The 14,012-nt window shown below is 36.8% G+C and overlaps 1 protein-coding gene across 3 annotated transcripts in view; it reads left to right on the forward strand.

Moving 5' to 3' along the window:
• The window catches only part of GRM8 (glutamate metabotropic receptor 8), an 851,777-nt gene extending 838,834 nt beyond the window's left edge, over nucleotides 1-12,943 (forward strand). For 2 of the 3 annotated variants that reach the window (XM_070369278.1, XM_070369281.1), the window contains exons 10-11: nucleotides 4,319-4,565; nucleotides 12,265-12,938. In XM_070369278.1, the coding sequence (XP_070225379.1) occupies nucleotides 4,319-4,565; nucleotides 12,265-12,314 (297 nt within the window). In that variant the 3' untranslated portion in view covers nucleotides 12,315-12,938. Of the gene's footprint in view, nucleotides 1-4,318; nucleotides 4,621-12,264 lie in introns of all 3 variants that reach the window. The other variant, XM_070369279.1, reaches the window with a different exon arrangement.
• Nucleotides 12,944-14,012: the final 1,069 nt, after the last annotated feature.

A 14,012-nucleotide genomic window follows, 5' to 3' on the forward strand; every position in this document is an offset into this window, starting at 1 on the left:
TTGTTCATAGTGATGCTTCCTAAGGCCCATTTGACTTCACATTCCAGGATGTCTGACTCTAGGTGAGTGATCACACGATTGTAATTATCTGGGTCATGAAGATCTTTTTTGTACAGTTCTTCTGTGTATTCTTGCCACCTCTTCTTAATATCTTCTGCTTCTATTAGGTTGCTAACATTTATGTCCTTTATTGAGCATCTTTGTATGAAATGTTTCCTTGGTATCTCTAATTTTCTTAAAGAGATCTCTAGTCTTTCCCATTCTATTATTTTCCTCTATTTCTTTGCACTGATCACTGAGGAAGGCGTTCTTATTTCTCCTTGCTATTCTTTGGAAACTCTGCATTCATATGGGTATATTCTGCATTCATATGGGTATATCTTTCTTTTTCTCCTTTGCTTTTCACTTCCCTTCTTTTCACAGCTATTTGTAATGCCTCCTCAGACAGCCATTTTGCTTTTTTGCATTTCTTTTTCTTGGGGATGGTCTTGATTCCTGTCTCCTGTACAATGCCATGAACCTCTATCCATAGTTCATCAGGCACTCTGTCTATGAGTCTAGTCCCTTAAATCTATTTCTCACTTCCACTGTATAGTTCTCTCAAATATAATATGGGTTTTCACTTGTTGGCGGGTAGCCTAGTCAAAGCAATGGTTTTTCCAGTAGTCATGTATGAATGTGAGAGTTGGACTCTAAAGGAAGTTGAGCACCAAAGAATTGATGCTTTTGAACTGTGGTGTTGGATAAGACTCTTGAGGGTCCCTTGGACTGCAAGGAGATCCAACCAATCAATTCATTGGAAGGACTGATGCTGAAGCTGAAGCTCCAGTACTTCGGCCACCTGAGAACCGACTCATTGGAAAAGACCCTGATGCTGGTCAAGATTGAAGGTAGGAGGAGAAGAGGATGACAGAGGATGAGATGGTTGGATGGCATCACTAACTCAATGGACATGAGTTTGAGTAAGCTCCTGGAGTTGGTGATGGAGAGGGAAGCCTGGAGTTCTGCAGTCCATGATGTCGCAAAGAGTTGGACACGACTGAGCAACTGAACTGAACTGAGCCTAAGAGGTCATGACGTGTAGTAATTTATCACTTTGCTGAGGGATGTATTTTCATGATGCCTCTATTGAGGCTGGCCACCCACTCCAGTATTCTTGCCTACGAATCCCACTTACAGAGGAGCCTGGTGGGCTGCAGTCCATGGGGTCACAAGCAGTAGGACATGACTGAAGTGACTTAGCATGCACTGCATAGCCCAACCTACATAATCTGGATTCACATCTCATTATTTTGTGTTTCTCATTTAAAACGTCATCAATCTCAATGTCCATTTCACACAGTGGAATGCATAGAAAACATATTTTATATTATTTGTATAAATCAAGGGGTTCTTGAAGATCTTCATATACTTGAAAATAATGAGTGGTATCTAAGTAATTATTGTTGTTTAGTTGCTAAGTCATGTCTTGACTCTTTGCGACCCCATGGACTATAACCCATCAGGCTCCCCTGTCCATGGGATTCTCTAGGCAAGAATACTGGAGTAGCTTGCCATTTCCTTCTCAAGTAATTATTATGTAATTACATTATGTATATAATTATTATGTAATTTCTTATTATTATTACATAATTATTGTGTAATTATTATGTAATTTCTGTATTATGAGTGGTATCTAAGTAATTATTATGTAATTTTTAGAGATATGTAAGTAAAAATGTGGATTACAGATCCTAAGGAAGTTTATACTCTAGTTGTATGTTTTATATGAATTATTACAAAGTTTACATAAATGACTATAGTTACATAGTTACATGTTAGCAAGTGCTCCACTGTATTTATTTTTCAATGCATTAGTGCTTAGAAGTAAAATAAGGACAATATAATTAAGATAAGATTTATCATGGAAGACTTCCTGGAGGAGGTGAACTTTGAAACAAGCCAATCCTAAATATCCCTACTTGATGAGTGTTCCCACACTCATGATAGGGTTTTAAGCAAAGAGCAGCTTTAGTGGTAGATAAACTGAACTTAAACTCAGTAATCCACAGGATATGATTTCTCTGATAAGGACAGCCTCTTTAGTGGTGTCTGAAGTTCTCTTCACAGGTTGGACAGTGTCTTATTCAAGGCTTTGTCATCTGTTAATAGAAACAGTCTCCCCTAGAAAAAAGCAGCCACAGGTTGACTCAAGTATTTATCCTTGAAGGCATATGTATTTTGAGCCTTTATTAAAAAGGACACAATTTGTTTGGGTCCTGGGGATTACCAGATGCAATCTGACAACTTTATGTTAGAGGTATCATTACAGGTGAACAGATATGTAAATGATAAAGGGATCTCTTCATAATCTGAAAACATGGCTACTTTGTAGCCTCAGTATTCCAACTTATTTGGGAAAAATTATCTTTTGAGCTCAGGCAATGAAAAATGTTAGTAAATCAGAGGTTTTTATTTTTAAAGATGTGATATATTCATATAATAGAATATTACTGACTCTCAAAAAAAAAATAAGAAATCTTGACATTTGTGGCAACATGGATGAACCTGGAGGACATTATTCTAAGGGAAATCACCCAGATACTGAAAGACAAATGCCACATGATTTCACTCACATGTGGAATCTAAAATTGTTGTTCAGTCACTCAGCTGCATCCAATTCTTGGCAACCCCGTGGGCTGCAGCACACCAGGCATCTCTGTCTTTCACTCTCTCCTGGTGTTTGCTCAAACTCAGGTCATTGAGTCAATGATGCCATTCAACCATCTCATCCTTTTTTGCCCCCTTTTCCTCCTACCCTCAATCTTTCCAGCATCAGGGTCTTTTCCAGTTAGTTGGCTCTAAAACAGCCTAAATATTTAAAAAATATTTTAAATAGGCAGACTCATAGAAGCAGAGAGCAGAACTGTGGTTGCCAAGGGCAGGGGGAAGGGGAACTGGGGAGATACTGTTCAAAACGCATGAACTTCCAGTACTGCAAGATGAATATGTGACAATAGTAAAATTACTGAATTGCATACACTTGAAATTTGCTAAGAAATTTGCTTAAACATTCTCACCAAAAAGTAAAATAAAATAAAAAGAATGAATAAAAATCTTCTCTGGTGATCCAGTGGTTAAGAATCTGACTTTCAATGAGGGGGATATGGGTTCGATCCCTGGTTATGGAACTAATATCCCACATGTTGTTGGCAACCACAGCCATGTACTGCAGTGAAGAGCCTCTGAGCTGCAACTAAGATCTGATGTAGTCAAATTAAAAAAAAAAAATGAATGAAAGAAAGAAAATGGTAACTGTAATGGATACATTAATTAACTTGATTGAGATAATTTCATAATATGTTCAGCAAAATATCAAGTTCTATACTTAAATATATAGAATTTCTATTTTTTGATTATACCTCAATAATACTGGGGAAGAGAAAGGATTAAAATATTATCATGTCTGTTTTCATAACAAAATGAAAAAGCCAAAAGCAATGATTTTATGCTTGACTTTTTCAGCTCATTAACCTCTAGATTGCAGGAAGAAAAATCTTCCAGAGGGCCTTCTCTTTGTAAGCACCAGAGCAGTCAATTTCAGTGAAATAAGGATAAAAAATGAACACACAGGGAGAATTCTCAAAATGCAGATGTCAGGACCCATCCCCAAAGGGTATATTTCAATCTTGGAAGGAGGAAGTCTTTTGTTATTTTCTAAAAGCACCCACGCATATTTGGATCTGATGCTGTCATCTAGAACCCCCTCAGAATTATCCTTGGGTGGGAAAGGCTGTTAAAAAAATCCAGCCCTTATGGCATGCTTGTGATTTATCAGGTTTGGAAGCTCGACTTAAGTCATTATGTGTAGATGCGAACACTAGCATTATTCAAGCAATGGTGTGAAATAGTGATGTTATGGACTATTTCACTCCCACTCTATTTCTACTGTATATAATTTACCTTCTAGGTTAAGTTTATTGTTTGACCCTGGGATACCCCCCTGAAGAAGGTTTGTGTGACATAACGTGTTAGTTTTTTGCTAGACTAGTTTTGTTCCCTTCCTTATATATGGTTAATTACAATCTAAGCAGGAAATTAAGCTCCATCAGCCTACTTATTTTTTGGTCTGTTTTAAGGAACTGGACTTTATCAATAATACAACTTTATCCACGTCTGTGGGTAGGGATAAAGGAATGTTTGACTATAAGTAAGGGTAATTTTAATAAGGACCTTTTAGAAGAGAATTTGGAATAATTTCAGAAAATGGTTGTGTTATTTGCTGTACCTTAGATCAGGCTTACCAACATTGATTCCTTTTGTTTTTTTCCTTCCTCAGATGTACATCCAGACAACAACACTCACTGTCTCCATGAGTTTAAGTGCTTCGGTGTCTCTAGGCATGCTGTATATGCCCAAGGTTTATATTATAATTTTTCATCCAGAGCAGAACGTGCAAAAACGCAAGAGGAGCTTCAAGGCTGTGGTGACCGCTGCCACCATGCAAAGCAAACTGATCCAAAAAGGCAATGATAGACCAAATGGCGAGGTGAAAAGCGAACTCTGTGAGAGTCTTGAAACCAACAGTAAGTCATCCGTAGACTTTCCGATGGTCAAGAGCGGGAGCACTTCCTGATAGATGTACGTTGAACATTCTTCTACTGGTCTTGGGGACTGTACAACATGGTTCCAAGGGCATGGTGGTATCCACACACCATGAGACCATCACAGTGGTTAGAACCATTTGGTTAGAACCAAAGGATTTCAGTGCAAGTGGCTCCTCTCCAGAGCATGAACATAGACACAAATTCTCTTTAAAAAAGGGTGATGCTCAAGTCTCTCTTGTGAAGCATCACAGAGCTTGAAGATTGGAACTAGGCTCCATTTATAAAATTATCCTTTAGTATTCATTCTCCAATTGTTGTTAGTTCAATATGGGTTGCTCTTCATAGAATTAGCAGTTAACTAGTATTTATGGAGCAAGTTACCAAAGATCTTACACAAATAGCATGTGTGTATGCTAAGTTGCTTCAGTTGTTTTCAACTCTTTGTGACCCCATGAACTGTAGCCTGCCAGGCTCCTCTGTCCATGGGATTCTCTAGGCAAGAATGCTGGAGCGGGTTTCCATGCCCTCCTCCAGGGGATCTTCCCAACCTAGGGATCAAACCTGTGTCTCCTGCTTTCCATGCAGATTCTTGACCCACCAAGCCATCAGGGAAGCCCCTTCCACAAGTAGAAAATATGCTATTTATGTATTTAGGGAAAGGAGAAAACTGGTTAGCCAACATGTTAGGTTCAGTCATAGTTTATATTTGTTTCCCCAAAGTGATCCCCTTCTTTGGCTTTCATTGATCTCTCTAATTCTTAATATATATTCAGATAGAGTTCTTCTCTGAAAGCCTCATGACCCTGAAAATAGGACTCTTGCTACAACCACCCCTCCACTTTTCCTTCCCTCACCTATCTTCCTCGTCTCTATATTCATCTCTGAAGAAGCACATAATAATACACTATTACCAAACTAATCCAGTAGAGTTTAACTGAACTATTCAAGTCCATCTTGGTATCTATTGAAGAACAGCAAATTGAAAGTATGTATTGCAAAATACCAGAAAGTTGAATACAGTGAGCGCATACATACACACACACACACACACACACACACACACACACACATATTCTCTCTCTCAGATTCTTCCAGGAGGCTATATCTCCTATTCTTTGTACATTTGACATAAAATAAAGGGATGATTGAGTTGATTTTAGCTGATTCAATTATTATAACAACTTAATCTACAACACTGTCTACTTTGATGCCCTATATGCAGAACTATCCTTAGTAAATAAGCATGTATTAATTAAACTTACTGACTTCAATTACTATCAGACTTCTTGGAATGATTGGCCAGATCCTCTAGGAAGATGACCTTCAGTTCATGAATATCAAATTTACCTGTATATCTATTCACCCTTCTGCAAATGTGAACCCTTAAAAAAGTACAAGAGAAGGCACAATAAGGATTGGTTTGGTATCCAATTGTTAAAACCACCTCTGATTATAGGTAGGGAATTGACTAATAGTGGAGCTATTTGGGCACTTAGCAGAGGATGTACTAAAACTACTCTTAAAGGCATTCTATCAGAGTAGAATGCTTGTGACTTGAGGGCAGAATTTGGTGTGCTTGCCTTGAAAGCATCAGTGCAGGAAGTTATTACCTATTGAAGAATGTCAATAAACTACTGTTGGCCAGTGATACAGTTTGAACACTGGCACATCTCATATGACTCACCAGAGTCTATAGATGCACTTGGTTTTTAACAGCAATCCAAAGAACTTTATATAATGTGGTTGCAAATGGAAACAAGCAAATAAACAGTGAAGTAAATATCAGATATCCTAGTGAAAGGTTGTTGTTGAATCACGCAAATACACCGGGATTCTTGGCCCCCGGAGGAGAAGAATTCAATCCGGGGCCAGAGATGAGGCTTGATCGCTCAGAGCTTTTGTGTAATAAAGTTTTATTAAAGTATAAAGGAGATAGAGAAAGCTTCTGACATAGGCATCAGAAGGGGGTAGAAAGAGTACCCTCCCCTGCTAGTCTTCAGCTGGATGTTATATAGTCACTAGCAGTCTGTTAATGAAAGAAAGGAATGTCTTAAAATTCAGAATGGCACCAGGCCCCTCACCCATAAGATGCATTTTGGGATAATCTTGGCACCAAATGGTTTATCCTGGGCCATAAAACGATTAACTTGAATCTTGAAGAAGGGCAGACCACCATACAAATAGTTTCATTTACATAGATTAGGGGAACAATATCTGAGTATAACATACTGGTTTGTCAAGTAGGTTCTGGGCCAAGAGGCGGAACCGACTTGGAGACAGAGTTTGGGGTAAAGGCATAGCACATTAGCATAGCTTAAGATGAACATTTTCATAAGAAAAAGGCATTGGTTATCTCTAGGCTCAAAAACAGCTAACTTCAGGCGAAACCAGGTGTCATTATGGCAACACAGTATTTTAAGAGAAACCTCCCTTTAAATTTGTGTAGAGAAGGAAAAAATATTGCTAGTTTGTTTCCTCCTGCCGCTTAAGAGAGATAAAGATGTCTGACACTTGCAGGCTATTTCTTCCATTTGGAGACCCCTGGCCTTCCTGCCTGTTACCCTCTCACTAGATTTACCTCTGGAACATAGTAAGGAAAAAAATAATCAACATTTTCTACCCCTTTAAAAAATAATTGGTTCTCTGAAGGGAAAATTTCTGGTGTTGATAAAGGCTAATTCCATGTCATAGAAATAAGTCTAACACATTTTGTTTTCCTTCTATTATTTTCTATTGACGCTGAAATGGAAATTTAATAGCATGAGTACATTTCCCTATTTCTTCTGAAATAAGAATGAAAGATTACAAAAGTGGAGCCTCTCCGGTAGGTAATCCTATAATATTCTGGAGGAGTTGAATGCTCACTTTTGGAAGGTGAAAGAAAGCCAAGATAAGGTGAATCAAGATAAAGTCAATTATGACCTCAAAGAAGGTTAAACTGTACTTTGTAGTTTTCATCTTTTACAGGAGTAATTTGGGTTGAATAAATTAGGCTCAGATAAAGTGATTACAGTTCAGACATTCAAAAAAGAGTGTAGGAAATCTCCACACATCCTTCTTCCATCTTACTCCCTGTAACCACTATTAACCTTTGCTTACTTAGATGACTAGCGACCATGGACCCCGTGGATGCCTATCCCGTCTGCCACATGTTTGAATGGAGTCAAAAGTCTTCCAAAATCACAAACTCTCTAAAACTACCAAAAACTTGAAGAGCTTAAATGCAATATTCTTCTTCTATAAGAACATTTTATGTCTTTGGAAGTATAATTGAAAACTGAAAAAAACTTTTGCCATTAAATTCTCTGTACCTCCTTGGATTTGAAAAACCTCCTTGCAAAACTGAGGGAGCCCATTCTCAATCAGTGCCAGGCTGGTTAATTCACTGGGACTGTGTCCATGCTGCTGCATTCTCATACTTTCTGCTATCAGACTTTTGATAAATCACCCTCACCACCATGACATGACAATGACATACAGGATAGTGTTTTGTAAACTATAAATCACTGTATAAAAGTAGATGTATCATTGCTGTCTTGAAAATATAAATTGGGCTGGGGGTCGTAGAAAAGAGAAGACAAAATTCTAGAACTATTGTTTTAGCATCTCTATTTTTAATACGTGAAGGATTTTGATAATTATGGCTACTGTTCTACAGTTGGAATTTTTTTCAAATTAGCTGTGTATTTATGATATACATGCAACATTTTTTCTTCAAATTGATAGATCTCTACAAATCCTCGTACTTAAGCCATTTCATCTTAAAGATGACTTGTTAATGCCTGAAATTCTGATCATACATATAAGGTTTTACAGCTTCTAAAGGTACACAGAATAAATAAAAGGAATGTGAAGCTGGAAAGTACACCAAACAAGTCCATGTTAATGATTGAATTTGCAGAATACTACATTTCACAAGTAAAAAGGTCAAGTGTTGTTTCATAAAACTTCTTCTGAAAAGAGACTTAGGAACAAAGTTGATATATATGAATTTTATCAACGGTGCCCAATTAACAAATGTTGTAACATGATAGTCCTTAAGCTCTGTTCATGCATAATTCATGAGAACAGCTGCTGTTGGAGGTAGATCCACTTTCTCTGGCTTATAAACCCAGTGTGTGTGCACAGGAAATTCATTGTTGCTGCATTCAAACCTGATTTTCACAAAGCATATACATCATCAGAAGTATTGCATTAGCTCATATGTATATCTCTGAATCCTTTGTGTTCTGTAACACTTCTGGAATGAAGGCAAAAGTACCACTGCTGTTATGAAAATCTGCAGACATACCTCCTTCTATTGAGCTTCACTTGATTGTGTTTCCCAGATACTGAATTTTTTTTTTTTTTCAAAAACTGAGCATTTTGTGTCAAACTTGCATTGTTGGATGATGGTTAGCATTTTTTAGCAATATTTTTGTGTAATTAAGGTATGTGCATTATGTTTTTAGACACACTATTATTACACACTTAATAGACTATAGAATGTTATAAACAGAATTTTTTTTTTTTTGGCCATGCAGTGCCAAATCCCTGTGTGGGACTTAGTTCCCTGACCAGGGATGGAACTCATGCACCCTGCACTGGGAGCTCAGAGTCTTAACCACTGGACTTCCAAGGAAGTCCTAACGTAACCCTTATATGCACTTATGTGCGTACCTATGTGCTAAGTCACTTCAGTCGTGTCCAACATTTAACAACCCCATGAACTGTAGCCCGCAAGGCTCCTCTGTTCATGAGATTTCCCAGGCAAGAATACTGGAGTGGGTTGCCATTTCCTTCTCCAAGGGATCGTCCAGATCCAGAGATGGAACCTGTATTGCATTGGCAGGCATGCTCTTTACCACTACTGCCACCTGGTAGGCTGCAGTCCATGAGGTCGCTAAGAATCGGACACGACTGAGCGACTTCACTTGACTTTTCACTTTCATGCATTGGAGGAGGAAATGGCAACTCACTCCAGTATTCTTGCCTGGAGAATCCCAGGGACGGGGGAGCCTGGTGGGCTGCCGTCTATGGGTTGCAGAGTTGGACACGACTGAAGCGACTTAGCAGCAGCAGCAGCAGCTACCTGGGAAGCCCTTATATGCACTGACTTGCAAAAAACATTCACATGACTTGCTTTATTGTGTGCAATATCATTTTACCTAGTGATCTGGCCCACAAAGTCTAGATTGGTCTCTGAATAATAAAAAAGATAAGACTTAAAATTCAGAAGTGTTCAGAGCCTTACATCCCTTTTCTAATCAAAAAAATTATGATTACTTTCCTTTTGTAAATTATAGTTCTCAGTAGAATTCTACCATCTTTTTCTGGAGGTCACTTCTAAGAGTCTAAAAAATAAAACATGAATTTCTAAAGAGGTTTAGAGTCTTAAAGTTGGAATGATCCTTGAAGAGTAACATCTGAATATCATCTTCGTCAAGATCTTTTTGTTATTGTTCTTCTGTTACCTCCATAATTTTTCTTTCTACCTATCTTCAAATCTGATAAATATTTCTTACATGTATAGACATACTGAATATGGCAAAAAGTTGAGTATTTTTCTTTCAGGGCTGTTTTTTTTAACTCATAATTTTTCTTCATCTTATCAACAAAGACCATATGAAAATCTTTCAAAAGCATAGCTGAAGTATAGATTTTATTTTCTTAGAAAATATTTAGAAGGATACGATAGCATTATACAAACAAGAAAGAAAAAAAGTTAAAAATGAAATAAAGACCATAAAAATCACTGTCCTATTTTACACCAAACCAAATGGAGCAGACACCCTAGCTTTTAGAAGGGTAAATAGAAAGTAAAGCATTCCATATTGATTCTCTAAGAAAACTGCTGTTCCCCCACAAATCTCCCCTGCCTCTGTCCTCACAAAAACCCAATGTTATGGATTGTGGACCAGTGACGAAACTGAGGCCCTGTAACCTGGTTTAGTGATGTTTTTGCACTCATTTTGGAGAGAAGAGGATGCAATTTGAAACCAAGTCTAAGATCTACTTCCTTTCAATTGCATGTCAATAATAACCTAATGTGAGCAATATAGAAAGATATGCAGATATGTCCCACCTGTTTTTAGCATGAAGCTCATAATAGTCAAGGAAATAAAAATAGCAAAAACATCTACAACTAGCACATCCTGGGCTACTTGCTTTAATTTTACTGATTGTGGTCTTTAGGTAATGCTGGTCTCTGATAAAAAATTATCTGGTCAATTACCAGAGTTCATGTACACTAAAATGGAATGAGTCTAATCACCCATTATTTCAAAGAAGGAACTTTACAATTTTCTTATTCAGTGTTCAAAAGTAAATCATTCTCTAAAAAAAAATAAAATGTGTTTCACTGTGGATTGGATTTATGTAGTGAAATACATAGGCTTCCCTGGTGGCTCCATGGTAAGGAATTTGCCTGCCAATTCAAGACATGAGGGTTTGATCCCTGAGTTAGGAAGATACCCTGGCGAAGGAAATGGCAACCTACTCCAATATTTTTGCCTGGGAAATCCCATGGACAGAGAAGCCTGGTGGGCTACAATCCACGGGGGTCACAAAGGAATCAGACACAATTTAGTGACTAAACAACAAAGTGAAACATATATGTTTAGCATTTTTTCTTCTTTTTTCTTATTCATTCCAGAATTCCACTGAAAAATAGAACATCACATTTGAATTTTAGAACAGAGATTTATTCCATCACAGCTTTCAAAAACACAAAGGAATTATCTGGATTTAGACTTGTATTTCTGAAAATTTAAGTATGAATATCAATTTGACTTAGAATATTTTCTTGTTCATACCTATTTAATAATCTTACAATAATGGGTTTTATTTCACAGTAAGCTGGTACCAGAAAAATTAAATATTCATTTGCTTCTTCAAGTCTTTATTTTTTAAACATCTCCATTTGTATCCTTTTGATGAAACCAGACCGTAAATATGTGTTGGCAATACATTTTAGTGCATTCATTTTTAGAGTTTAAAAGTATTATATTTAAATAAAAGATATATTCACTCTCAAAGCATGACTAATTATAATGAAGTGAAGTGAAGTCGCTCAGTAGTGTCCGACTCTTTGTGACCCCAAGGACTGTAGCCTACCAGGATCCTCAGTCCATGGGATTTTCCAGGCAAGAATACTGGAGGGGGTTGCCATTTCCTTCTCCAGGGGATCTTCCCAACCAAGGGATGGAACCCAGGTCTCCTGCATTGTAGGCAGATGCTTTACCATCTGAGCTACCAGGGAAGCCAATTATAATGACTGACCCTTTTTTGGTCATCAAGCAGGCTCAAAAAATTGATGTCTTTAATGTGGATTATAAAAAAATATATATATATTTTTTATTTTGCAGGATACAGAATTGATCTGTTCTTGCATTTTTTTACACCGTAAATCTCTGTTAATCAAAACACACATTAAATAGAATTTCACCTAACTTTATTAAATAGCAAGGTGTTCATATTTTTAGTTTTCTGCTATATGTGTATATTATAAATGAGACTAGGGTTTCACAGATCAAAAATTCTTCTTTTTCTACAGCTGTTGAATTCCTACCATGCGGTTTAAAATAATATGTTGTAAAGACCATGTATAAAAAGTCACTGTAAGATTTGAATTTTAAGATCATTTTAACAAACTGATGTATTATCCTGTACTATAATTTGTCTTAATTTGTCTTAACAGCTTCCTCCACCAAGACAACATATATCAGCTACAGCAATCATTCAATCTGAAACAGGGAAATGATACAATATGAAGAAATGTGGTCTGCGATCTTAAACAATGAACGTGACACCACCAACACTCACTCCTGGAGATCTCTGTAGACTACAATCAATCAAATCAATAGTCAATCTTGTAAGGAACAAAAAGTAGCCACAAGCCAAAAGTATTAATAATAGGGAGTGAAGAAACCCGTTTTATACAATACAACCAATGAGTGTCAAGCTAAAGTATTGCTTATTCATGAGCAGTTAAAAAAAAAAAAATCACAAAAGGAAACTAATGTTAGCTTGTGAAAAAAACAAAAACAAAAACAAATGCTGTTGAAATATGAAATAAACCTTGTCTGATGTTATTCTTGTAAGTATTTTTCTGTGATTGTGAGAACTCCCGTTCCTATCCCACATTGTTCAACTTGTATAAGACAATGAGTCTGTTTCTTGTAATGGCTGACTGGATTGAAGCCCTGGGTTGTGCTAAAAATAAATGCAATGGTTGACGCATGCAATTTTTTATACAAATAATTTATTTCTAATAATAAAGGAATGTTTTGCAAATGTTGAGAGTTGTTTTGTTCCAGTTTTAAAGCCAGGGGAAACTCTTTCCAGTTGGCACTTCTGCTGTTATTTAACTCCTGCTGTAAAAGCCCTGATGTGCCAAGAAAATACTCTTCCTCGAGGAATGTGTTTTTGTACATTTCTTTATATGTGAAGAAGATTGTTTTTTATTTCTATATCAAAAAGAATTATTTGTGTAAGACTTTGTGACTATTTCAAGATTTATGTGGTAGTTTTTCATAGTAATTGCCTCTTTTCTGAAGAATCATGCAGTAGTTTGACATCAATTGCTTCAGGTATCATAATTAACAAATGAGTTAAACATTAAACATGACTTGTGAGAATGTAACCTGAAAGTCATCATCTAAAAGTATATCCAAGTATCACTGAAATTCTCCATTTTCTAAGTCAAACTTTTGCATAATGAAATAGTCCAAGGTGTATAATATTAACTTTTTCTCAACTGGACCTGGTGTCCAATGAAATCAATGAAGTAATGACCCTTACCGAATACATTCCTCAAAGCACAGAATTAACATATTTATTCCCTTGGCATCACTAAAGAAACCACAGTTCAGATAACATGTCAATATTTCTTATTTTCCAAATGAAAACATTCATTGGTTCGTAGAACAGTATCATTAAAGAGAGAGAAAACAGGGAGCCTGTGTCATGCTAATAAACCATGCTAGGATGGCTAAAAGGCCCTGTTAAAGGCTTCAAATCTGCTACCATTTTTATCATGGGTGCCTCTTACCTACACAGTCCCAGACATCCATCAAGTCAATGGGTCTCTAAGATCATTTTATTAGTAAATGTTCTCTCTGCTGAGTTAGCTTGGATGGCTCATTGCACTCCTTATAAAGAGCTATCTGTGCTCTGTAGCTTCAACTAGGATATTGACAGTCACTTTATTTAATATAGAGGGTTGAAGTAGAGTAGTTCAGGCACCTTCAACACAGAGTAACATTTCCTAGATCCCAACTCAGAGAGCTGCATACAGAAGGAAATGGGTACTTATTGGCCTCTTGTTATAGTATCTGTTGCTTGTAGATAATATGTAAATCAAGAGAGAGTATTATTTTCAAGTTTTCAGATAATCTGAATTACTGATAAATACAATCCTGTAATCAGGATTGTAAACCCATCTCT

Source organism: Bos mutus, chromosome 4 (assembly GCF_027580195.1).
Source record: "Bos mutus isolate GX-2022 chromosome 4, NWIPB_WYAK_1.1, whole genome shotgun sequence".
Taxonomy (NCBI): Eukaryota; Metazoa; Chordata; class Mammalia; order Artiodactyla; family Bovidae; genus Bos; species Bos mutus.